The following is a 26,997-nucleotide window of genomic DNA, read 5'->3' as shown; positions in this document are numbered from 1 at the left end:
CGCGGCGGGCGGTGATGTGGCGGGACTCTTTGTGCGCCGCGGCAGGATACACGCGCGGCGCGGCGCGCGACGGCGCTCGGCTCTCCCCTCTCGGAAGCTGCAGCCATGATGGAAGTTTGAGAGTTGAGCCGCTGAGAGGCGAGGCCGGGCGCAGGCGAAGGAGATGAGAGACGGCGGCGGCCGCGGCCCAGAGCCCCTCTCAGCGCCCGTGAGCAGCCGCGGGGGCAGCGCCCTCGGCGAGCCGGCCGGCCGGCGGCGGCGGCAGCGGCGGCGTCCGTCGCCTCCTCTCCGTCTTCGCTTCTAACCGTGCGGCAGCCTCTTCCTGGGCTTCGGCGAGGGACGGTGGAAGCCGCGGGCTCGGGCGGGAGCCGGCAGAGGCGCGGCGGCACCTCCCGCTCCTGGAGCGGGGGGCAGAGGCGGCGGCGGCGGCCGCGGCGGCGGCAGCTCCGGGGAGCGGGTCGGAGCCGCCCGTCACCATTTCCAGGGCTGGGAACGCCGGAGAGTTGGTCTCTCCCCTTCTCCTGCCTCCAACACGGCGGCGGCGGCGGCACAGCCAGGGGCCCGGGCCGGTGCTGAGCCTCCCCTCCGCCGCCGCCGCACCCCCCCCGGCCCGGGCTCCCGAGGCCGCCGGCGGAGGCAGCCGCGCCGAGGACTGTTCGTCTTCTCCCCATTCCGCGGCCGCCGCGGCCAGGCCTCTGGCCGCTGAAGACAAGCAGGCCCCGCCGCCGCTGCAACCATCCGGCGGCCGCCGCAGCAGCCATTACCCGGCTGCGGTCCAGAGCCCCGCGGCCGCCGAGCGAGGGGCCTCCGCGGCCGCCAAGTCCAAAGCCATTTCCATCCTGCAGAAGAAGCCTCGCCACCAGCCGCTCCTGCCGTCTCTCTCCTCCTTCTTCTTCAGCCACCGGCTCCCAGACATGACAGCCATCATCAAGGAGATCGTTAGCAGAAACAAAAGGAGATACCAAGAGGATGGATTCGACTTAGACTTGACCTGTATCCATTTCTGCGGCGGCTCCCCTGTGCCTTTCTGTCACCCTCTCTCCCTTTAAGAACGTGGGAGTAGACGGAGGCGAGACATTGCCATAGTTTGGGTGACTATTGCATTGAACCCCGGTCGAATTTCTAGATTTTTTTTTTAAATGTCTATATATATATTGTGCCTCTTTTGGATGCATTCAACCTGGGGATGTGTTCGGCTAGACGGGACGCTTGCCTGGTTGCAAGTGTCAAGGCACCGGTTGGTTTCTTGGTCTATGTATCTACGGGGTCTCTTCCCGAAAGGCTATTGTCCGTTAATGCAGAATACAGTGCGCTCTTAGGGAGGAGGGAGCTTGGGGAGCCGGTCCACGAAATGAACAGAAAAGTAGGCGCTTTGAGGTCGAGCATGTTTCGATTAAATCTTGGCTGGAGGCCCCAGATCAAGGGTATCAGACCAGATTAAGATGAAAATTAGTGTTGCACGTACGCATATTGCATCAGAATCTTGCAGTGATTGTGCTTAGTTTCCTGGGTTGCCTTGATAGATTCTTTTGAAAAAAATGTGAGCTGTGAGCTGATTTGCATAATTTTAGAAGCAGAATCATTTGCAGTCTATATGGTGCTCCTGGGAGGGCAAAAGTGGGGTTTGCATGTGGAAGCTAAGTTAATGGCAACTTTGACCTGCGTGTAGAAGTTTTGTCCTTTGAGGTGAATAGTGCCATAATGTACCTCATAAGGTGCTCTTCCTAGATCTTTGTTAAATTTGCCTATTCTCTCCTGATAGGGTGATGTAGGATAGAGCATGAAATTTGCAGTTCAAGTAGCATTTTATATTCAGTGCTCTTGTTACACCTAATAGAATGGAGATTGAGTGGTTTTTGATCCCAGATAATAATGTGTAGGTTCAAGGGATTGTGTGTAGCAAATGGTGATTGCAAAGATTAAACTTAAGTTCTCACTTGAAATTTAAGTATGGTGATGCCAGAATTGCTACTCAACCTTATTTAGGTTTCAGGCCCTCTGACATCTTTCTGAATCCCTTAAATTTACCCTGACTCGTGTAGGATGTCAAGTATAATTTACCACTTAATAACCAGAAATGCTGGTGAGAGTGGATTTCTCCAGCTTCAGATGGTAGGTATGTTAGCTTTTTTCAGTGTTCAGTTTACTGAGTCAGCTTGTTGAATAAGGCAGAAACCCAAGAAATTTTAACGGTGTAGTGTATAGTTTTGATTGTCTAAAAGTTAAGCCTTTGTGCTTAGAACAATAATGGTTATCAAAAGGCAGTAATCTTTGCAGTTTCAGATATAATAAACTGGTTTTGATCAAGGATGGGGATAGAGCCCCTCCTTTTTTTTTTTTTTTAAGAATAGAAAGTATCACAGGGATTGAGAGTTACTGATAGGCCAGTGTATAAGGCATGAGGAAACAGAATTAAGTTATTGGTTTGAGGTGACTGAAACATTCGATTAAGGCCAAAAATTTGGTGGTGTGAATTGTAGCAGTGGACAGTAGTTAGTTAAAATTATGTAACTGCTTAAGTCCTAATAGAGTATTCTTAGTAAAAATGATTTTAGCAAATGTCAGTAAACATTTTGCTTTAAGGTAGAATGACACTAATGTGTATATGTCCTGCTAAATATTATGGGGAAGGTTTTTTTTTTTTTTTTTAAAGAAAACATTTTATATTTGAAGAAGTTATATTCTTTTGGATATGTAGTTTCACATAAATGTGCACAGCTAATTTTGCCCAAGTTTTGTTTTGAAATGATGAAAGTTCTTGAAAAAATAGCACTACAACACTCAAAATGTTAAGTTTTCTAAGTTAAAAATAATATTGAAAAGATAATTGGAAATTTTGGAGGTTGCATTAATTGAAGAACTTCATTAAGGCTGAATTTGACCCACTTGCCTAGAAATAATTAGTTGTAGGAAAACTCTTCTGATTTGTAACATTTCAAATGCGTGTGTCTTTGACAGTCATCTAGATGTATAAGAACAAATTAATTAAATGTTTGTTTAACTTTTTAAAAAAGCCCATTCAAAAAAACTTCTAGAATGCCTTTTGGTACACAAAGTTCGTTTATGCTATTTATACTTTACCTATTTGATTTAAAATTATTAGGATTATAAAACTAAAGTTGTTCTACCCGGTGTTTATATGTGAGTGGTGAGGTGGTTGGCTATTTCTCCTTTCATTTCAGAGCATGTGTGCCTATATGTGTGAAATTTTCTCTAAAACTTTCTCTAAAACTGCATATTTAGTTATGGAATGCATAGAAAGCAGTATCAAATATTGCATCAAATGACTAATATTTAATTTCTAGAGTTGTGGTTTTATTGAGCCAAATGATGATATGAAAAAAATTACTTAGGAAAAAGTCAGTGAAGGGCTTTTTTTTTGATAGTTCCACTTCCAATAATTTTGATATACAAAAACTTTGGTTTGCTTGGTTTCACTTTAGTGTTTTGTGTTTATTTTTGGCGGGGGGCGGGGGGGGGGGGGGAGTGTGGAATTAAAATGGCCATTGAAGCTTTTCTCTGGCAGATTGTAGGATCTGTTTCAACAGCTAGCCTGTTGAAAGTTAAATTCTTTTATGAAAGTAGCAATTGGAGTATGTTAATTGATAAAGATTAACAATGAAGTGATTTCTCAAAGAAAAATTGAAGACCATAATTGTAAAAGATTTTTGCAAAATTGAATTATTCTAAAAATAATTTGTTGGCAGGGTTTTATTCTTAATGTTAGTCTGGAAAGTAGTGCTGAACATGAGTCTATAAACTATTTAATGTCTTTAGATTTCATGAAAACTTGAGGCTTCTGGTATTTTCATTGTTTGATAAGTTTGTGTCTTTTCAAATAGTAACCACTTGTAGAGAGTACAGTAGCTATTGAAATTAGCTGTATTCTCTCTTAAGATTAGTGATTACTAAAATGACCGTATTGTGAAGTTTTTTTTTAAAGATTCCACTCACAACTTTAATTTTACACTGTTATGTATCAAGTTGTATTTCTTTCCTAAACAACGTAAGTGGGCCACCTAATTGCTATGTGATAATTGACAAACTTTATATTTCATATAGATTATTTAAGAATAAAGTGCATCTCAAAGGATTGAGTAACTTACAGTTTATATGATTCACTATAAGGAAAAAGGAATTTTATTGCTGTCTACTGTAAATATTTGCACAGTAGTTGTCATCAATGCAGCTTAACATTGTTTATGATATACTAAAATGCTAAAGGAATACTAAGATAAAATATGATGAGATATAACCACCTTAATTTTAAATTCAGTTTTCCAAAGATAGTAGAGAAAGATGCATTTGTGTGTATTACCTTTAAGAATTTTAACATGAGAATGGTAGCTGGGGATATTATTTTAATTTTTTGTGTGGAGCAATTTACCTACTTTTTCCTAATAACCACACATAATGTACTAACCTCTTAATGTTGCAAAATTCCTTGCTTTTTGGAAGTGAAGTCTTCAATTCTTTCTTTCAAGGGTTCTTATTTTGAGATTTGCCCCATTTGCTGTTTTTCATTTGGTGATAGCTTAATACTTTTAAGTAATTTTTAAGGCCCTTAAGAAGTAATCACTTCAGTGACTTTTGATGGAGGAGTTTTTATTATGGGAAAATGAATTCACAAAGTTTTAACGTTAATTGACACTCAGTAAACATTCTATTTTTAAATTTTTACCTCAGCCTTTTTAGTAAGACAAAAGTATGGGAAATGTTTTTATATTAATATTATATGTGAAATTGGAGTTTGTAAAGAGATTTAGAAGTGTGTATGCATATAACAGTTTTTTACTTATTTGAAATATTAGGTCTTGGCTGTACTATAAGGATTTAGCTTCCAGAATATATGTTATTAATGTAGTATAAGAAATTTATTTGGTATCATGTTTGTTTTTTTAAGACTCCATTAGTTCTGAATTTTTCTATTTCATAGAACCCCCATTCTTATTCTTTCTCTTCCCCCAACCCCCTTCTTAGATAAACTTGATTTTAAGTATAGTCATAGAATTCTTTTGTGGACTGAATTCATTAAGGGAGGTGTTAGGATTTGTTCTAAGGATAGTGATTTAGGACATTTGTATCACCTTGTGAGATTGGGGTCAGTAATGATTTTAGTAAATACCTAGTTCTGTTTTACAGTTGCTTTTTATCTGTTAGTTTTGAAATTAGTGCAGTTGCTATCAAGGATATCAGTAATGTTGAGGTCAGACTTAAGTTGGTAAGGATTTATTGAGTAAATTGATATCATAATTCTTTCATATAAGCCACATGCAGCCACATGCCTTCTTTGCTAGATGGTCAAAAGTATTTTGGTCTGTGAATTATAAGTCTCTTTGGAAGTATTGAATATATGCACTTACTAATGTAAAATGCTTTGATTTGTCAGGAAAGGTGAAATTCGTGTATTGGATTTGACTGTTTATCCCCTACTTTTTCAAAAATTTTTCATTGGTTACAGATATTAGCAAGTTGGTTCTTTTAATATAATTTGCACAAGCATAAAAATAAGGTTGTTGGAAAAATATTAACATAAAAAGAATAAACATAATTTAGGGGGTGAAATAATTTTGGATGGGAAGTCTTAATTCCAGTATAGTTAAGGCAGATACTTTTCATTTGCAATAGTTGGCAGTTAAGAGATGGGTGGGTATCTTCAGATTACTAGGATTACACTTGGTGTTGAGAATATTGACAGATGGCTGAACCTGTCAGCAAAAGAATAAATACTTAACTTGTACACAGAATTTTTAAACACTTACAAGTTAGATTCACTGTCCAAAAATATGAAGAGTGAATCTATATGGACAGTGTATCTAATTTTTAAGTGTGTGAATATTCTGTATATACAGGTAAATAAATACAGTTAACAAATTACCATAATATTTCTTAAAAATTTATTTTCTCTTTAAAGAAGAGATTACCTTGGTAGATATTGTTTTAGAATTTTCAAATAAGGTTAAATCTATTTTAAATTACATTAAAACATTGAGTAGTGGTTTTATTTACACAATTTGTGTACATTGTTTCATTTTAGATTTTATGATGGCAGTATAAACTCTGGAGCCAGCCTGCCTTGTGTTGGAATCCTGTCTCTGTCCCTTAGTGTCTGGATGACTTTGAGTAGGTTACTTAAGCCTCTTAATTTGTAAAATAGGGATGATGGTAGCTAGTCACATAAAGTTTTTCTTCAGTAATAAATGAGATAATGCAAGTCATTCACTTAGCATTGTACCGGCCACATTGTAAGTACTTAATTGATATCTGCTTTTCTTCAAAATTATAATTTCAGATTATCCATATATTAGAAATTATTTGTATTTTCACTAATGGGAGGAGCAGTGATCATAGCTGAATTTCTTCTGTTTTGGATATGTTAGAATATTAATTGATTCAAGCTCTGAGTACTTTTTAAAATAGGGAATATTCCTTTAGGAGCTTTGAATATATGTGTATATATATGTAACATGTCTGTAATTTTGCTGTTTCATCATAAATAGAATATAAATCTCTGCTTATTCATACTGTTGACCAAACAACTTAATTATGCTAATCAAAAAGTATTTGCTGGCACACTAAAGTGGAAGTTTTAGGATAAAAATGTTATGACATTAAATTTTTTTTAGTGTAAAAGAAGATCAGTTAAAGTATATTTTTATTCACAAAGAGTAATCTCTGCCTCAAATGGAGGAAAACATATGATACAAGAGTTATCTAAACTGTTAATCAGAAAAGGTATATTTCTTAGCATTTCTTTTTAAGTTCAGATTTTGGGGGAGTTCTGCAACTTTGAATGCCAGTTACATTTATTACAATACAGTTTACACTTAATCTGGCAGTGCATTAATACAGCATAGGAATTTAAATTTAGTTTTAAACTATTGTATTATTGTGTACCATTTTCACATTTAGTCAAGATTCCCAATATAATTTTAGGCCCCAGAAATTGGAAGAAAGAGCTAAAGCATTTTTTTCCTTCATTTATTCTTACCAGGTATGGAGAAGATTGAATAAGCTTGAGATCTGCCTAGTAAAGACTATTACGTATCCATAAAAATAATTTTTTCTCCCCTTTGCCTATTCTGGTTTCCCAGCTGTATCACAGTACCTCAATATGAAGCACTTGATTATCAGGGTTATTTTGCTTATTTGTTTGGCATTGCAAAATGATTGGTGCCCTGACTAATGTAATTATATATTTAACTATCTGATTATGTGATTTTTAACATTTTATGTGTTGTAAAAACTGGCTATATTTTGGTCCAAATCTAGGTCGTAGAATTGAACTGTGCATTTTGACATCTTATAGGAAAATTTAGTTGTCTAAAACATTTTCTCACTTTGTGTCTCTCTTTAATGCTACATGGACTGATGTTTTGCTTTAAATCACCATCCAAAACTTAAAGTTGATTTAGTATTTTGAAAGCCCTTCAGAATAGTTTTGAACTTTATTGATTTTTGTAAATTTTCAGGCTAAAATACAATAAGGTTCTCTCATTCTGCTATTTTTATATGTTTAATATTTCTGATCTTTTAAAGAGGATGCAATTATTTAAGATTTTAGGAAATGCATTGTGATTTGAATTAAGTATTCAAATCAGATGTATTCTTAAAATTATTTATAAATATAGCATGCATATTCAAAGATGCAAACAACTGCTTCAAAATGTATGCAATTTTTTTCTATTTAAAATGATTTTGTTCTCATGAATAAGTGAGAATCTTTGAGTGTTCTAATTACTCTGAACTGATTGGAGATTAAATAGAACTGAAAACTTTTTCTACTTTTAAATGAAATTTGGGGGATATTACTGAGCTGGATTTTTAGGTATTTATTTTTCAAATGCATATTTATAAATTACTCAGTCTTTCCTGGGCTTTTCTTTTTTTTTTTTTTTTTTTCGGTTGTTGTTGTTTGTTTTAGTAAAGTGAAAACAGTGCTTTGCCAGGCTTAATTTATCTGTGTTATGAAATGTAACATTTTTATTTAATTATTATTTTTAAAAAAAATATATTTTATTGATTATTCACAGAGAGGAAGGGACTGGGATAGAGAGTTAGAAACATTGATAAGTGAGAAACATCGATCAGCTGCCTCCTGCACACCCCCAACTGGGGATGTGACCGCAACCAAGGTACATGCCCTTGACCGGAATCGAACTTGGGACCTTTCAGTCCGCAGGCCGACACTCTATCCACTGAGCCAAACCGGTTAGGGCTATTTAATTATTTAGAAACATGAAAAATGAAGATCTGAGCCAGAAGGATCTTTTTCTTTTTCTTTTTTTTCTTTTTTTTTTTTAATATGTTTTTATTGATTTTTAGATAGAGAGGGCGAGAGAGATAGAAACATGGATGACTCCCTGACTGGTTTGGCTCAGTGGATAGAGCATCGGCCTGCGGACTGAAGGGTCCCGGGTTTGATTCCTGTCAAGGGCATGTACCTTGGTTGCGGGCACATCCCCAGTGGGAGGTGTGCAGGAGGCAGCTGATCGATGTTTCTCTCTCATCGATGTTTCTAACTCTCTGTCCCTCTCCCTTTCTCTCTAAAAAATCAATAAAATATATTTCAAAAAAAAAACATGGATGACAGAGACACATCCATTGGCTGCCTCCTCCATGCCCCCTACTGGGGATCAAGTCCACAACCTGGACACGTGCCCTGACTGGGAATCGAACCTGGGACCTCTTGGTCCATGGGACGACACTCAATCCACTGAACCACACCAGCTGGGCGGATATTTTTCTTTTTAATTGATATAACAGAATTAGCTAGCATGTACCCTGTCTTATATTTGTTTAGGTTTTTTTTTTTTAATCAACAAAGCCTATTTATTTATGTATTTATGTATTTATTTATTTATTTATTTGGGTAGATTGAGAGAGAGAGAGACATGAATTTGTTATTTTACTCATTCAAGCATCCATTGGTTGACTCTTGTATGTCCCCTGACTGGGGATCAAACCTGCAACCTTGGCATATCTAGATGATGCTTTAAACAACTGAGCTACCTGGCCAGGACAACAATGCCTTTTCTTAAAAGCTGGTTATCAGCTTGTTTGATTTGGCAAAGGAAAAAAGAGGCAACCTAAGAAATAGGGTAAGCATTACTTTCTTTCCTCTTTTCTTTTATAGTATAGGAATTGTAGCTCTAGTAGAATCAGTAATTTGTTAAAAGCTGGTAGAAGATTGAGTGCAAAGAAGGATGCAGCGTTTTGGGGCACTTGGTGCAGTACTTTTCTGATTCTGTTACATCTGTAGTTCTCAAACTTTAGGAGTATCAGAATAACCTGGAGGGCTTGTTAAACCATAGCTTACTTGTGCCACCTCCAGAGTTTGTGATTTATTAGGTCTGGGTTGGGGCCTGAGAATTTATCTCTAACAAGTTCACAAGTGATGCTGATGCTGGTGGCCGGGATCACACTTTGTGAACCACTGTATTTCATGATGATCTGTTAACCAAATTCTTGATGTGTTACTTCCTTTAGGTTAATAGAATTTACACATATATTATCTCTTTAAATCTCTAACCCCTAGTTCAGCATGATAAATATTATCCTGATTTTGTAGATGAGGCAGTGTGCTTAGAAAGGCAGTATAGTGGGGTGGAAGAATAGATTTGGGAATCAGTCCGGACCTAAAGTCTAGCTTGAATCCTTACTTAATCACTTTATCAGTTGTGTATTAAAAGATACACTAAGCCTTACTGAACCCTAGTTTCCAGGTCTCTAAAGATTGTGGTAAAAATCCTTAATATGTGGGGTGGATTTCTAGGCTTATTGGAAGTGTAGAATAGATGTTTTCAGAAATTGGAAACTAGGGGTGATCACCCCCTTCCACCTTGTCTGGGCATTTGTCAATGTCTAGACATTTTTGGTGGCCATAGCTGGGAGGTGTGTGTGTGTGCGGGGGGTGGGGTGGGATCAGGGGAGCTAGATGCTATTGGCATCAGTAGGTAGAGGCCAGGGATGCTGCTCAACATCTTACAATGCACAGAACAGTCTCTCCCACAACAAAGAATTTTATCTGGCCCAAATTGCCAATACTGCTGTGGTTGAGAAACCCTGGTTTAAAGGTATAAAGTGTCTGGTATATAAGAAATATAATATTCAATAAAAGTATCTTTGCCCTTAGGTTGTAGTATTTAAGGTCAAATTGATAATAATTGATGGAGTTATTAGGCTTTTACTATCTAGGTTTTCTGACTGCTGCTAGACCAGTATTCTTTATAATAAGAACTTTGTCCACAAAAGATATCTCTGCTAATAAAAAAAGATTTATTTGAAGAAGGCTCATGTGTTATTAGGCTGATTGTGAAATTGTTTCTTACAAATTCTGTTAGAAAAAAGGCTGAAGATATTTTCCATAAACATGTATAAGTGTAATGCACTGTAAGGATGCTTCATAGAACTGCTCTAACAAGATGGGTATGCTTCACTTAAAAAAAGCATTAACTTCTTTATATTGCCAGTAGTTTTTAAAGTAATCCTTTACTTGTTTTCTTTAATTATGTAGTTGTTGTTTTGCTCCTAGTATACTTGTTTTTTGTTATTGTTTAATGCATTCTTTAAACTTAAACTTTCCTTTATTCTAAAGCTGCTTTTGTTACAGTCAGATATAGTGAAATTAAATCATTGATGTAAAATGCCAAAATTTGACAAGTTATAAAAGCTTCTCATCTCTTTCCAGATAAAGTAAGGTTGACTCTAAGACTCGCTGATGCATGTACTACATTCTTTTCTTTTTTTAAAAAAATATATTTTATTGATTTTTTTTACAGAGAGGAAGGGAGAGGGATAGAGAGCTAGAAACATCGATGGGAGAGAAACATCGATCAGCTGCCTCCTGCACACCTCCTACTGGGGATGTGCCCGCAACCAAGGTACATGCCCTTGGCCGGAATCGAACCTGGGACCTTTCAGTCCGCAGGCCGACGCTCTATCCACTGAGCCAAACCATTTAGGACTACATTCTTTTCTAGACCCTAAATTTTCTCTCAGCCTGTTGAGTTAAAGTGCTTTATCTAAATTAAAAACTTGCATTAATCTGAAGTTTTTGGAAAAGTTCAGGACAGAGTCTTAGAATAGTTCAGATAAGATGCCAAGGGAGTAACTTAGTGGATTCTCAAAATATTTTTGCTTTGTTTTGTTTTTAGGGCAAACATAATTACGAAAGTGTTCTAGGAATAGATGGTTTGCTATGTTGTTTTTTTTTGTTTGCTTGATTTTACAATTTATTTTGCCTAAGCAGAGTAAAGTGTCAAGGCCTATTATAAAAATTCTTATGAAATTTAAGTTTTTGACTGTTATGATTCTTTTTGAAATTACAAGAGATATTCAGAGATACTGATAAATATTTTAAGTTTTTTCATATCAAGCTACATGATTAGCTTATGGTATTCCAGCATATGAATAAAAAGCTCCATTTGCTTACTGTACTTAAAATTTCTTTTATGAAAATATAATTAAAGAGAATTTAAAACAAATTTACCCATTGTACTATTTCTCTGCAACTTCATGCTTCCATAGCTTCTTGTTATGTTCAATTGTATCTATTTTAAAATGTAATGTATCCTAGTGAACTTAAAGGATGTGTGTTTGAACAACTTCCAAAGCACCTCATAATTGCCTGAAGTAATGATTTTTAAATGGTGAAGTCATCAAAAATATTTATTTCCCTGTAGTTATACATTAAACTTGTTTCCAGCATTGGCTAATTATACATATGTGTGTGTGTGTGTGTGTGTATGTATATATATATATATATATCTATATATAGATATATATATATATTTGCTATTCTCTTTTTTTTTCAGAGTGGATTTCAGAGGGCCAATATCTTTCTAAATATTAAGAAAGATTTTCATGATTTTGATCCATAAAATCATAATCTGGGAGGGATGGGAAGAGATTCACCAAAGAACTTACATGAAAAAAAAAAAAATCTTACACAAAAAAAGAGACAGCTGAAGTGTTAGCCTTGAAGCTTTACTTATAGGGAAATTATTGCATATTTAAAATTTAAGCATATTTTACTTAAGTGAGATGAAATAAAATTTGGAACTAAAGTGGATATAGAAGTTTTTTGGATAAACTATATCACATCATTTTATACTAAAGTAGTTATAATCTATTGCTTTTCTGTCTTTAAAGAGAAAAGGGTATGACTCATGATGTTACTGTTCCCTGGAGCATATTTTGAGTGATATAATTTATAGTTGCATAGTTACCTCAGTAATTGGTGATATTAACTGATGAAGGTTTGCTGTCTATTTGCATTTATGATCAATATTAATTTTTGTGGTCAAAAATTGAATGTTATGTCCAGTACTATTTGTGTCTAGTACTATTAAAAAATTTAAAAAGGGTAATAATTTTAACTATATTAGTTAAATGATAATTCTTTTTTTAAAAAAATAGGTTTTTATTGATTTCAGAGAGAGGAAGGGAGAGGGAGATGAGACAGAAACATCAATGATGAGAGAATCATTGATCTGCTGTCTCCTGCATGCCCCCTACTGGGGATCAAGCCTGCAGTCTGGGCTTGACCCAGATCAAACAATGACCTGATGGTTCATAGGTAGATGCTCAACCATTGAGCCACACTGGCCAGGCAAATGATAATTCTCAGTGAATTTATTAATTCATGTAGTTAGAATGAAAAATATTGAGGAAGAAACAAATTCTTTTCTTTTTAAAACAAAATTACTTGTTAGAGTAACATTTTCCAAATGAAGAAAAATTGTTTCAATTTTTAAACAAGGAAATTTTGATCTAGATGTGGTATATACCTTCTTGATGTTAAACACTGAAGGCAAAAATATTTATTTTGGTGAGTGCATGCAAATATGTTTTTTGAACAGTCGAGAAGCAATCTGATATCTGAATAGTTTTCATAGATTAGTTGTAGGAAATCTGTATAAAAAATAATTTAGTCACTGAAAGTGTACAGTCTTGCATATCTAGGTTTTGTCCAAGGTAATCAAGGTTATTTGTAATATTGTAAAATAACTAAGGTACTCATTATTAAGGTTGTTTTGGATTCTTTTTAATACTGAAAAGGTCACACAGATTGTGATTATTGTGCAGTGTCCAAGAACTAAGGCTTGCCATCTGTTACTTATATATAGGGAAAAGTTAGGAAAATCTAGTGATATAAGTGGTTTTGACACTTCTATTTTTGGAATTATCTATTAATTATGAGTTTTAAAGACTAATGTCAAAATTTTAAACTTTTACAAAAATGAAACAATGGTTATGCTGCTTTTTACATTTTTCTACTAAAATACAAAGATACTGGTTGGGAACTAATGATCATATAATGAAAGTTTGTCTTTTATTCATTTACTTTTATAAGATTGTTTTGATATTTAAGTTGAAACATATTTTAATTTGATATTAAGGGTTACAAGGCTATGATAGTTTTAAACTGTAGTTTTCTTAACAGTTTTATATATAGGAATTTATTATTATAAAACTTAACCAGGCAACTGGCTTAAGTATTCCTTGAAGATTTGCTTTAAATATTTTTCAGGTTCTTTTTATTTTCCTACAACTCAGTTTTTGTCTGTATGCTAGTAAATGAGTTTCCCCATTTAAAATTTTACTGTTGCATTTTGAGCCACTACAAAATTTGTTTCTGTACTTAATTTCTTTTTACTCCCAGGCACTTGGTATTGCCAAGTCTTTAAACTTGCATATCAGGCATAATAAGATCTGATTAATCTACTTTGTTTTATTTATCGTTAACATTGTTTTTTTATTGAGAAGTTTGTTTTCATACCACATGATTGATATGATCAGATATAATATTTCAGTTTAGATATGATTTTGAATTTATGTTTTCAAATGCAACTTCATTTCTGGGGCCTCTATTTTTTGTATAAGAAACACGTTGCCAATTTGAAATTAATGTCTGATGAAAGTGGATTGTTTTACTAACATCAGTTTATAGCGTTTGTTTAGGCCTGAATTGTAGGCCATGAAAAGAATGATACCTTTTTGGATAGATGGATAATATGTACATAAATTACATATCTTACATTAAGAGAGGCACACATGTAGCTGAGATTTTTATTTTAATATTAAAAGTTTAAAAGTCTTTACCTATCTACTTAATAGTATATAAAGGGTGTGGTGTTAAAGAGCTCCTTTTCCTTGTTTCCTTTTCTATCCATCCCATCTATTAGTATTTTTGTCTTTCTGTATGTTAAATGTGTTTTTTTTAAGTTTGTTTACTGGTTGAAAAAGTTGACCGCTTAATTTTTTTTCTTTTACATTTCAGCATAATTATTTTCTAAGATTTTTAGTATGTTCTCCTTTGAATACGAAGATTCCACAACCAGCCATTATTAGTAATTGTGCTTTCCCCCCCCCCAATTACAAGAATTGGATTCATACTAAAATGGTATCTCTTCAGAAATAAGCAGTTATAGGCGGCTGATTAAAATTGAGTTTTATCTTTTTAAACCAAGAAATATAGACTAACTCATATCTGTTATATTTTAAAATTGCATATTATTAAATTTTAAAACAGGAATTTTAACTAGCGTTTTGGTATATGTAATTTCAGATATTTTGAGAACCACTTATTCAAGTGATTATAAACTTGATACAATGATAAAAATACCTTCAGTGAGAATATGAATCATATTTTCAATATTAGAACAAGGCAGTTACAAAATCAGTAATTTGACTTCACCAATATAGTAATGAATGCCATTGTGTATGCCTTCATATTTTAAAATCCACAAGTATTTCTAGTTCATATTGTTCTTATCCAGATTAAAATACTGTATGCACTTAGGCAAAATTATTTTTGCCAATTGGAAAAAAAAAAGAAAGCAAGTCCTTTCCAAATGATTTTTTGGCTTAAGGTACAGAATAAAGAGACTTGATTTTATATTAAAGCCAATATAAAAGGAAGCTGTGTAACACATACATATTTGGAGCTTTTCCCCATAAAGTAGTTCAGATTAACGGCTTTCTTTGAAACACAAATTGCATTGTTAGAAGTAAATTTTAAAAAATTTGCAGTTTTGGCTTAGTTGGAAAAAAGAAAGCCAACTTGCCAGAGACACCTTTGTATTAGAACCTTGTTTTCTTAGTACCTTGTGTATAGTAGTTTTTGAATATTAGAAAATTAGTTCATGGTTGTGTCTAAAAGATTGATACAGTTGGAAATCTTGTAATCTTTTTTCAGAATGCAATTTGCTAATATTGAATGAATTTGCCATTGAATATTACTAGGTCTTTGTTCTCAGATTAGTGACAGATCCCTTAGCTTCTTCTGTTTCTTTCTTTTTTTTTTTTTTTAAAAATATATTTTATTGATTTTTTACAGAGAGGAAGGGAGAGGGATAGAGAGTTAGAAACACAGATGAGAGAGAAACATCGATCAGCTGCCTCCTGCACACCCCCCACTGGGGATGTGCCCGCAACCAAGGTACATGCCCTTGACCGGATTCGAACCTGGGACCTTTCAGTCCGCAGGCCAACGCTCTATCCACTGAGCCACGGCGGCTAGGGCGCTTCTTCTGTTTCTTAACTGTTTGAATGTTTTTTTTTTTTCTGTGAAAGTTAATGTTTTTTCATTTTGTTTATCTCTAGCTAAAATTTAGTGTTTTAGGTAGTCACTTCTGGTAAAATAAATAAAAGCATGGCTTTTATAATAGAATGATATTACAGTAGTAACATAAATCTAACATTAAATATAAAGATTAGAGTTAAAAGATACCCCCTTATGTTCTTTATAGTAATGCTGGACAAATATTATAATTTTAACTTTCATAATCTTTCATATGCTTATTCTGATTTTTGTTGTAGAAAATCAGAGTTAGTATTTGGCTTGGTTCAAGTATATAATGTTGACAAGTTTGTCTAATGCATGTTGTTGAGCCGATAATCTTTTTGGTAGTTGTTATATAAGGTATAGCCATATTTTTTATTGTTATTGGTAGTCAATCTTAGATGTTTTTTAGTGGGAGCAAAACGGTAGAGAGGGATGTGTGTGTGTGTGTGTGTGTGTGTGTGTGTGTGTGTGTGTGTGTATTTTAACAGCAACAGAGTTCTGAAACAGGAAATCATTCTTATCATATTCATCCAGAGACCTAGGAAGAAGGTAATTGTTTGGTATACTCGTTAAAACCAGTTAGTTGAGCAACCTAAATATTTAGAAGTTCTCAGATGTATCCTTGCAGAGTTGTGGACATAATATTTCAGGATTAACAACTACTCTCAAGAAAAATTGATTAAATTAACTGAAGGGACTAATAGTGCCTCAGCTAATACACTAAAAAATTACACTTTGGATTATAGAGTATTGCTAGCGTTATCAGTGACTTGATAAGATATTTTTCAGTGATTAATTTGTTTCAATTTAAATAATTAAAGTTCAGAGTGCCATTATTGTTCCTTTAAAAAAGATTTTTTTTAACTTGGTGTAATTTTACTATATCTGGTTTGAAATTCTTTCAAAATGATTCTTAAATTTAAACAATTCAGTAGAAAAAAGTTAATTCTATTTCAAATGTTTGTTTTTGGAAATTATCTTTCCCTGTTTGTTAATGTACATATGCACATAATTACATAATTGTAATCAGTATTTTCCTACTGTTCTGTGAGCTTTTTCCCCACAGACTTTCATTTGTCAGTGGGTACTTGTTATTTTTAAAGCTGTATGGGTAATATTTCATCAGGCTAACTACTAGTATTATGCTTTGCGTAGGGCACTGTGTTAGGATTCTCTTCATTTTTTTTTCTTTTATAAACAGCATTGTTGTGAATATCTTTGTATAGTTTACTTTTGTCTTTGTTTTTCTAGAGGATAATAGAGTGGGATTGTTGGGTTAAAAGGTAACAATATTTTATAGCTCTTTATCACAGGTTGTAGATTTCTTTTTTAAAATATATTTTTATTGATTTCAGAGAGGAAGGGAGAGGGAGAGAAAGAGAGATAGAAATACCAGTGATGAGAGAGAATCACTGATCAGCTGCCCCCGCACACCCTCTACTGGGGATCAAGCCCGCAGCCCGGGCATGTGCCCTTCACCAGAGTCCAACCTGGGACCCTTCAGTCCTCAGGCGGATGCTCTAAGCCAAATCTGCTAGGGCATAGGTTGTAGATTTCTTGCCAAACGAACCAATTTATTCTGTTGCTTAGTAGGATTACTAGAAGTTCTTGATGTTTTCCTTTAGAAAGTGAGATCTAAACTTCTATTTCAAAGCAACAATATGTGTAAACTTTTCAGTCAAGACGGGTTGTTATAAACATGTAAAAGTTGTGAGGTTTGAATTGTTTGGAAAAGTAGAAAACTTAAGTAGAGTTCATAAATTATTTGGCAGTAAGTTTTCCTTTCTGGGTTGGCACAGCAAGCAGATAATTTAAAAAGTGTTAAAAACAGCCTGGCCAATGTGGCTCCATGGTTGAGCATCGACCTATAAACCAGGAGATTACAGTTCGGTGCCAGGTTGTGGGCTTGATCCCCTGTAGGCGTCGTTCAGGAGGTGGCTAATCGATTCTCTCTCATTATTGATGTTTCTATCTCTCTTCTTCTCCCTTACTCTCTAAAACCAATAAAAATATGTTAAATAAATTAAAAAATTTAAAAATGGGATATTTTATTTTATTTTATTTTTTTTTAAAAAGTGTTTAAAAAAACTAAAATTCCTGCTAAAGTGAATTTAACATACTGGAATTCTTTTTATAATTTTTTTGTAAAAACACTTTTGTAATGAGACATTTAAACTAAAAAAGGACATTTCTAACTCATTCAGTCTCAGATAATAACCCCTTATTTACAGTTATAAAGCCCTTTCAGTTTCACGGATTTAAAGATATTTCCAGCTATCCCATTTGATCCTTAAAACAGCCAGTGGCAAAGTTACAGCTAGAGTTACTATCATTTTATAGAAAACTAAAACAAAAGTATGTGAGGCCCAAAGATATTGAGTAACTTAACCTGAAGTTAGGCTTTTAAGGTACAAAGCCGAGAATAAAATTATGTTAGTGATGATATGCATTAACTGCTTAGTACAAGGTCTGACATTTGTAAATATTTTAAAGGTTCCTGTGTCTTGCGTTATACCTGGCCATTCTTTATTTTTAAAATCCCTAATTTGGGGAGCATTCTTCTTAATATTTTTGTAGTTCATTCTTTTTGTACCCTTTCAGTTTAGAAAATAAGAGTTTCAGCTGCGTTATTTGGTGTGTACAGGAATGATTATATGCCTTATATATTAGGACAAATTGTTATTAAATAATGAACAATTAGCACTTTATTAACTGGAAAATTAAAGGAACTATTTCTGCTTTTCTCCCAGTATGAATCTTCAATTTAGAAACCAGATCCAAACATTTACCACACTTAATAGGGAAAAATAAAACCTAGTAAGAAGTGAAGTCTTTCATTTAAATGAGAAAGTCATGTAAGTCCAGAGAGTGGCTAGTATTTAAAGCATAATTTGAGTAGAAGAGATAATGTGGATATAACTGTGACATCCTTGGAAAGTATTTGTTAAATTCAAACTTGTAAAAATTTTTTGAGAGAAATGTAAACTTAGTTTCATTTCCTTTCACCTGGCCTTAAGTGTCTGCTGGTTGAAAGCACTGATGGAAAGCAGGGAAAATCTCCAGAAATTCTTGGAAAATAAAATTAAATGGTGAAGTATTGGTATTTGCTAACTTGCTTTGATGCTTGTTTTCTCTTATTAGTCTGACTTTATTCTTTCACTCTTTAAAAAAATATATATTTTTTTATTTATTTCAGAGAGGAAGGAAGAGAGAGAGAGAACGAGAACAATGATGAGAGAGAATGATTGGTTGGCTGCCTCCTGCACGATCATTGAGCGCGTATCCAGGCATGTGCCCTGACTGGAGTCAGTCAGTCACCTCCTAGTTCATAGATCGATGCTCAACACTGAGCCACACCTGCTGGACTCTTTCTTCACTCTTGCTGCTGTTTTTAGTTCAGTGTTCCTCTGGTGAACCAGGCGACTTCAGATTTGCTTTTGATGCATTTTGATCACTACCTCTCTAAATCTGTTTATCACTTTCTGTTTGGCCAGTCATGTTCCGTGTATGTTACAGCTCAGTGATGGCGAACCTATGACACGCGTGTCAGAGGTGAAACGTGAACTCATTTTTTTGGTTGATTTTTCTTTGTTAAATGGCTTTTAAATATATAAAATAAATATCAAAAATATAAGTCTTTGTTTTACTGTGGTTGCAAATATCAAAAAATTTCTATATGTGACACGGCACCAGAGTTAAGTTAGGGTTTTTCAACATGCTGACACGCCGAGCTCAAAAGGTTCGCCATCACTGTTATAGCTTCATGTTGTTACTATAACTTGCAGTTAACTAGAATTTTAAGAAAAGCTTGTTATGTGATCTATGGAAATAATTTTCCTTAAAATAATTATGAGGGGGAAAAAAGGCAGGTTTTGTTTTGTATACTTGCACTGCATTTTAGTTTATAACTTGTTCAGGGATAAGCATATCTATGTATTATATAGAGTACAACAAAGAAACTGTTCAGAACTGCTTTACTTTCAGTAATCATAATTAAAATAAGATTTAGTCATTAGGTGAAAATTTCATATTAAACACTACTTCTTATTCAAAAGTATATCCAGTAAGTGCTGGTTAAGGCTGTTCTATATTACAAGTCATTTTTCTCTCAGTCTTGGTTTAAAATGTCTAAAAACATGTCATAAAAATTTTAATGTATGGGGAAGCAAAACAGTTATATTAGAGATTTTGTTTATTGGTATAATACCTGGCATAAGAAGTATTTGCCTCAAAATTCAGCACTCATTAGTTGCTGACATCAGTTTTGGAAATGATTTTTGTCTTGTCTCTTAAATAAGATTTTAAGTTTTAACATTGGATTGGTAAATCACTTTCATTTTTGCCTACTTTCTTGAAAATTTTACATTTTCATTAATCATTTGGAAATACAAAATAATTATAATCTTACGTGAGGCAGCTTGGTATAAAAAGTTGGGGCTTTGTAATTATGTACATAATGGGTTTGAATCATAACATTACTTATTGGCTTTGGGATCTTGGGCAGTTATCCAAACTTTTTGACCCTCAGAATTTTGTCATCTATGAAATGGTAATATTGCTTCATAGGATTGTTAGGATTACATGAGAATTTATTTGGCATACTGTCTGGCACATGTTCTTTCTAGTTTATGATGAATGCCAAAATCTTGGGTAAAATCTTAAACTCTATAAATAAGGAAGGTGAGAATCTGAAGCAAATGAAACCTTAAAAAGACTGAATAGAAAGATTTCTCTTTATAGAAAGGATTTGATAGTAACCCTGCAGGAGATTGCAGGGCAATGGATTGTTCCTCTGCAAGAGACTGCCAGGGTGATGTAGGCCTTTGACTAATTATTTCCTAATTAAATTGAATTCCCTGCCATGGCATCCTTAAACTAGGTCTAATCTTCTGCCAGTCCTGCTCCTAATCTTCTACCAGTCCTGTTGCCTTCTCCATAAAGCTTCGGCATGAGCTGCAATGGACTGCTCGCTTTTTTTGAATATTTTATGTATGTCCATATTGGCTCTATACTCTGCTTGGAGTGTTGTAATTGCTCTCCTTTCTTCTGTCTACTGTCTGACTTCTTAAGGATTATCTAACATGTTACCTACTTTGTGAAACTTTATCTCTGCCCCTACAGAATTAATCGCGTTTTCTCTAGCTCTTAAAACATCTTGATATGTACATAAAAGGGCTTTTGGCACAGTTGTAGATCTCTGTGTCTGTCTTCTCTGATAAAATAAGTAACTCCTTGAGTGCAGTAGTATTAACTTTAAATTCTCAGTGCCCCTTCCAATGTTCCATATGTGTTTGAATGGTTAAGTGAATGAAGGAAGAGGCCAATTGAGTTTAATGAGTACTTAACAGTTTTCTTAAGTTAACTGAGTTTTTTGCAAACTTATTTACTTTATTAGAATTCATAGTGCAAGAATAAACTTGAATTTAGTCCTGCTTAAAATGACTACATTTAAAGGGGTTTTATACTTCTGTGCTTTTTTTTTTTTATAAAGCTAAAATCAGCTTTATAAATTCTCACTGAAATTAATGGTTAGGCTAGGTAAGTTTGTTAGTAGAAGTAATTACTACTTAATAAGAAATAGTTCTCTTGTATTCTTCAGGAAAACTTGCATGTTTGAACTAGAATGTATTTATAATTTTATAGATAGGCATTCCAGATTGGTGGTAGCTGCCACTGCTTTGGTTTTCTCCTTCTGCCTCACTTTCTTTTGTTAGCATCACATTTTCTTGCCCTGGCCAGGTAGCTCAGTTGGTTAGTGTGTTGTCCCCATACCCTAAGGTTACGGGTTTGATCCCCCATCAGGGCACATAAAAGAATCAACCAGTGAATGCATAAATAAGTAGAACAACAGTCGGTTTCTCTCCCCCGCTTCCTCTCTCTCAAATCTATAATAATAAAAATGTATTTTTAAAAAGCCCCACTTTTTTTATGTTTGTGCTCCAAGATACAGTTAAAAAGAAAAGATTATTCATTTTCAGGAATTGTACTGTTATAGGCTTGATTTGAACCTCTATTCTCTTCTCATGAATGGACATAATGCCCTAAAGCAGTGGTCGGCAAACTGCAGCTGGTGAGCCACATGCAGCTCTTTGGCCCCTTGAGTGTGGCTCTTCCACAAAATACCACGTGCAGGCGCGCATGTACAGTGCGATTGAAACTTCGTGGCTTGTGTGCAGAAGTCGGTATTTTGTGGAAGAGCCACACTGAAGGGGCCAAAGAGCCGCATGTGGCTTGAGAGCCGCAGTTTGCCGACCACTGCCCTAAAGCATGTCAATAATTGACCAAGAGCTACATTTTCAGTGGGTCTACTTTATTATATGAGAACTAGGGGTCGGTGCATGGATTCATGCACTGGTGAGGGTTCCCTCAGCCTGGCCTGCAGGGATCAGGCTGAAACTAGCTCTCCGACATTCCCCGAGTGGTCCTAGATTGTGAGAGGGCAGTTCTTGGGTGATGCACCCTGGAATCGGGCTCCCTCCTCTCTGGCCCCCGACAACCGTAGCTGCCAAGTCACTGCAGCGCTGCAGCTCCTGTGTTGAGCGTCTGCCTCCTGGTGGTCAGTGAGTATCATTGCTACCCATCGGCTGGCTTTTATATATGTACTACTATATAAAAGCCTAAGTGGTATCACACTGTACATTCTCTTTTACAACCTCCCCCCCACCCATTAATGTCTACTTACTCATTTCAGTAGATTTTCATTTCATCTAATACTCAGATTATATTCAAATTTATTTAGTTGGCTCAAAAATGTCCTTTATGGCTGGTTTGCTAAAACAGTATCCATAACAGCATTATACCTGTGAACTTGGCTGTTAGACCCTTTAAGTCTTTTAAAATATATGTGTAAATATTTCTTTACCCAGAAAGAAAATGTTATTTCTTTTATAAAATATTTTTATCCAAAATATAATGTATACATTGTTGTGCACATTTTTTTCTTAGTCTGTAAATCTATCCAACCAGTACATAGTAATCATATGAATAGAACATAGATTATACATACAACCTTTTCTTAATTATCAAAATAAAAGCTTTCAGTAATTTGATAATTATCTTTGGTTTGAAAATAATAGTGAAATCAGCTCAATAATGTGAGCAAGCAGAAAAAAAAATTTAGAAAAGGGCACTGAATATGCTGAATTTTGAATTGTATTTGGAAGGTGAATGGGTCCAGAAATAGGTGGGCGGAGAACTTTAGAGATGGTCTTGAAGGGAGGCTTTAGGCAGATTAGCTTGGCTCATCTGAAAGATTCCAGTCAGAAAATCCTGGGATTAGAGAGGATTGATAGAGCTCAAGAAGAAATGAGAGCTGGTATGATGGACACAATGCATAGAAATGTAGATTGTTGGTAGTTTTTTATAGTTAGTCTGATATAAATTATTCTGAAGTGTAGATGTTTGTTGTTATGCCAACTGTAGTGTGTAACAAGGGACTAGAATAAGGCATGCTAAATATTGATTACCTTGATAGGAAATGAGCATAAGTTTCTATCCCAGTTCAGTATTATCAAGTCAACACTAAGGGTGAGGAGATCTTAATGGTTGTCTCAATGTAATCATGTGGAATGGGAAATTGAACTCTAAAAGGGTTAAGTGACTTGTCCAAATTATACGTTTTAAATCTGATGTCCTAATTCTTAATTGTATCTACTTGTCTGTAAACCATGGTGTCTTTTATAATCAGGAAAATTGGAGGTTGTGTAAATTTTTGTTGTCTTGTTTTTAATTGGCTTTTTGGTTTTTGTCCCAAGACATTCAGTATTTGTGATTATAAAGTCTGAGGTTTTCATTTTCCATATATATCTAAATACTATAGTATGGCAGCTACCTTAGGTACATTTTTAATGTACTAAGTAGAGGGATTTTAAAATTATTTTGCCAAAAAATTTTGAGGGTTTAAAAAAAATTAATGTATTTAACTGTATTAATTATACATGATAGTTTATAGATAAATTGACAGTTTTCATTAGCAAAGCTGTAGTGGGGAAAGCTTCCCAGATAATGTTTTAAAATGTGTACCTGTACTTTTCATTGTTCCATATTTCAGATATTTTCTTAACTTAAGTACTCAGATATTTATCCAAACATTATTGCTATGGGGTTTCCTGCAGAAAGACTTGAAGGTGTATACAGGAACAATATTGATGATGTAGTAAGGTAAGAACTCTTAATTTTTAATTTTGAATATTGATATATTAATGTTGTATTTTCATTTAGAAAATATATCTAAACCACCAAAAAAGATGTACTTTGTCATGTAAACTTGATGTGGATATTATGTTGGTGTTCTATAACTGTTTTTTTTCTTAATATGTCTAATGGGCCTCAATAGGATACAACTCATTTGAATTTGATAAGAACAAACTTTTTACTTAATCAGGTGTATGTGCTATGCTTTTGTGGACTCTATACAAAGTGCCCTTCAGTAGGTTAATGCCTGGATTCATTACACTGTGATTTTTTTTTTTAATATATTTTATTGATTTTTTACAGAGAGGAAGGGAGAGAGATAGAGAGTTAGAAACATCAATGAAAGAGAAACATCGATCAGCTGCCTCCTGCACATCTCCCACTGGGGATGTGCCCGCAACCCAGGCACATGCCCTTGACCGGAATCGAACCCGGGACCTTTCTGTCCGCAGGCCGACGCTCTATCCACTGAGCCAAACCGGTCTCGGCTACACTGTGATTTTTATGTATTTATTTTTTATTTTACAATTGGGGGTTAGGCTTAAAATTCTTGAGTGTATTTATTTACTTACATATATTTATCCTAAGGTATATACACTGAGTGGCCAGATTATTATGACCACCTGACGTTTGTAGGCAGATTAGCTATAATTTCACACTGAAGTTGCTAGAGGGCCACACCGTTATAAATAGGGAAGCAGGTTGTTTACCGCGACAGTAGAAGTGATTTTTTTCTGAAGATATGGGTAAACAACATGATTTGACAGCCTTTGAATGTGGGATATATTTGAACGTGAGTTGCCAGATTATTATGACCACCCCATCAGTACTTCGTTGGGCCACTTTTTGCCTTCAATACTGTGGCGATTCTTCTTGGCATTGACTCCACGAGGTGTTGAAAGGTGATGCAAGGAATCTGACACCATGCCTGATGAATAGCACTGTCCAGTTCTGTGAGAGTTGATGGCTGTGGAACCAGCTGCCTGATGGCTCTTTTAACTTCATCCCACAAATGCTCAATTGGATTGAGATCTGGTGACTGTGTGGGCCACCTAAGTAAGGTAAAGTCTCCCTCGTGTTCTTGAAACCACTCCTGAACAATACGAGCACTGTGGCATGGCTCATTGTCTTGTTGGAAGAAGCCATCTCCATTGGGATACGCCATGAACATGATAAGATGAACTTGATCAGCAACAATACTTAGGTATGTTGTGCTATTCAGACGTTGTTCCACACGAATTAAAGGGCCCAAATCATGCCAGGAAAACATGCCCCAAACCATAACACTGCCCCCACCAGCTTGAAGGGTTGTACTCATGCATGTGGGGTGCATGCTTTCATGCTGTTTTCGCCAAATTCTCACTCTGCCTTCTGCATGATACAACTGGAAACGTGATTCATCAGACCACATGACTTTTTTCCAATGCTCAACTGTCCAATTTTGTGTTCCTGTGCGAATTGGAGACGTTTTATCTTGGTAACTGCAGACAGCAAAGGTGTTCAAACAGGCCTTCGGCTTCCATATCCCATACGATGCAGTGTACGGCTATTTTGCCTACAAACGTCAAGTGGTCATAATAATCTGGCCACTGTGTGTGTGTGTGTGTGTGTGTGTGTGTATACCACGTTCAAAGGCTGTTAATTTGCGTTGTTTACCCATATCTTCAGAAAAAAAATCACTTCTGTTGTGGTAAACAACCTGCTTCCCTGTTTATAATGGTCTGGCCTTCTAGCAACTTCAGCGCAAAATTATAGCTAATTTGCCTATAAACGTCAGGTGGTTATAATAATCTGGCCACTCAGTGTATAATCAATATACCATGTAGTTTTACATATAGCAGTTTATAATGGGTCATAAATGTACCAAACACCTGAAGAAGTATTTGGTGCAAAGAATCTTGAAAATAATGCTGGGCATACCAAGACTAACTTTGTCCATTTTATAATTTTGCATAATTTTCTTAGTGTAATTATCATTCAGCCTTGTTCTGAGCTGAGGCCATTTAATTAATTTTTATGTGCTTATGACCTAACAGTACATGGTATATTTTATGAGAGAAGGAATTTGTATCTGCTGTGTAAATAGTCTTAGTATATTTTCTGATGTCAGTGCAAAAATCTGTTATGAATAAATTAACTGTAAAATATTACTAGAAACTATAATGGCTTTTAAAAGTTAAAATTTGGGTTATCTTTGAAGATTTTCAATTTAAATATTTGATGGTTATGAGAATTAAATGTTATAATTAGTTTTAAAGCATTATGCAATGTAGAATTCTTTTTATAATAGTTGTCTAAGTATATAAGCCTACTTATACCCTTATATGAGCTAACCATAAGTTGTTAATTTTTAGCAATTCTTTTGAACCAAAGTATATTAATATTTTTGCAGTACTGAATTGTGTCCAATTGGGTTTTTGTAGTGTTCACATTGTGTTCAGAATTAAATTTCAGTTTCTACAAAAACTACAAAAGAACCCCAAACTATTTTCTTTGTGGTTTCTGTTAGAATATAGATAGCATACATGAGGCTGTCAGAAGTACTACTTAACCTGAAAAGAGGGAAATGAACTTGCCCTTTTCATAGGCAAGACATGGGAAGGATGCTTAACATTGAAGCAGTTTGAGCTGGCTTAGTCAGTGATAACACATCAACAGAAAATGCAATGGGTGATAGAAAAAAGAATGAGCAAAGTAAATTTTGATTGAGAGATGGAGAGTCTGGGAAATGAGCAGTGCAGTCACCAGGCATGTATTCTCCGTTGTGCAGGAGTATTTAGCAGGCCTCTTTATGGCTTAGATGAACTATCTCATAAGATGATCTACTACACATTACTGTAATTCTGTATTTAACCAAATAATGATGTAACCAAGTCAGATTAGTACTTATATTGGGAAAGAGTAAAGATGAGTTCTGTGATCATTGTGAGGATATTTTTTGTGGTAATCTAGTGTGCTAGTATTTTCATTATTCTCTTGTGAATGTGAATTAATATCTTTTGACTGAGTCACTGAGGCTAAATGATCCTCTTTTATGTTACTGATAAGTCAGTTTCTGAAGCAATACATTTGATTATCAGACCTTAAACTGTAATAACTTCACCAAGAAAATACTATGCTGGGAAGTATTTTGATCTTTGATCTTTTGACTTCATAACCACTGCTTTTATGCTTCTGAATTAAGATTCACAGTTTTAGTTTGTGTAACCAAAGTTGAAGTTTATTCTATCTGC

General features: G+C 35.1%; 1 protein-coding gene across 3 annotated transcripts in view; it reads left to right on the top strand.

Annotated features, from left to right (window-relative positions):
* Positions 1–537: 537 nt before the first annotated feature.
* Positions 538–26,997, top strand: part of PTEN (phosphatase and tensin homolog) — an 87,699-nt gene continuing 61,239 nt past the window's right edge. For 2 of the 3 annotated variants that reach the window (XM_036336712.1, XM_036336710.1), the window contains exons 1-2: positions 538–993; positions 23,647–23,731. In XM_036336712.1, coding sequence (XP_036192605.1) covers positions 915–993; positions 23,647–23,731 — 164 coding nt within the window. In that variant the 5' untranslated portion in view covers positions 538–914. Of the gene's footprint in view, positions 994–6,016; positions 6,124–6,994; positions 7,045–23,646; positions 23,732–26,997 lie in introns of those variants that run through there. The other variant, XM_036336713.1, reaches the window with a different exon arrangement.

This window comes from Myotis myotis, unplaced genomic scaffold (assembly GCF_014108235.1).
Source record: "Myotis myotis isolate mMyoMyo1 unplaced genomic scaffold, mMyoMyo1.p scaffold_m19_p_15, whole genome shotgun sequence".
NCBI lineage: Eukaryota > Metazoa > Chordata > Mammalia > Chiroptera > Vespertilionidae > Myotis > Myotis myotis.
Note: the sequence above shows the minus strand (reverse complement) of the source record. Positions and strands in the feature narration are given on the sequence as shown.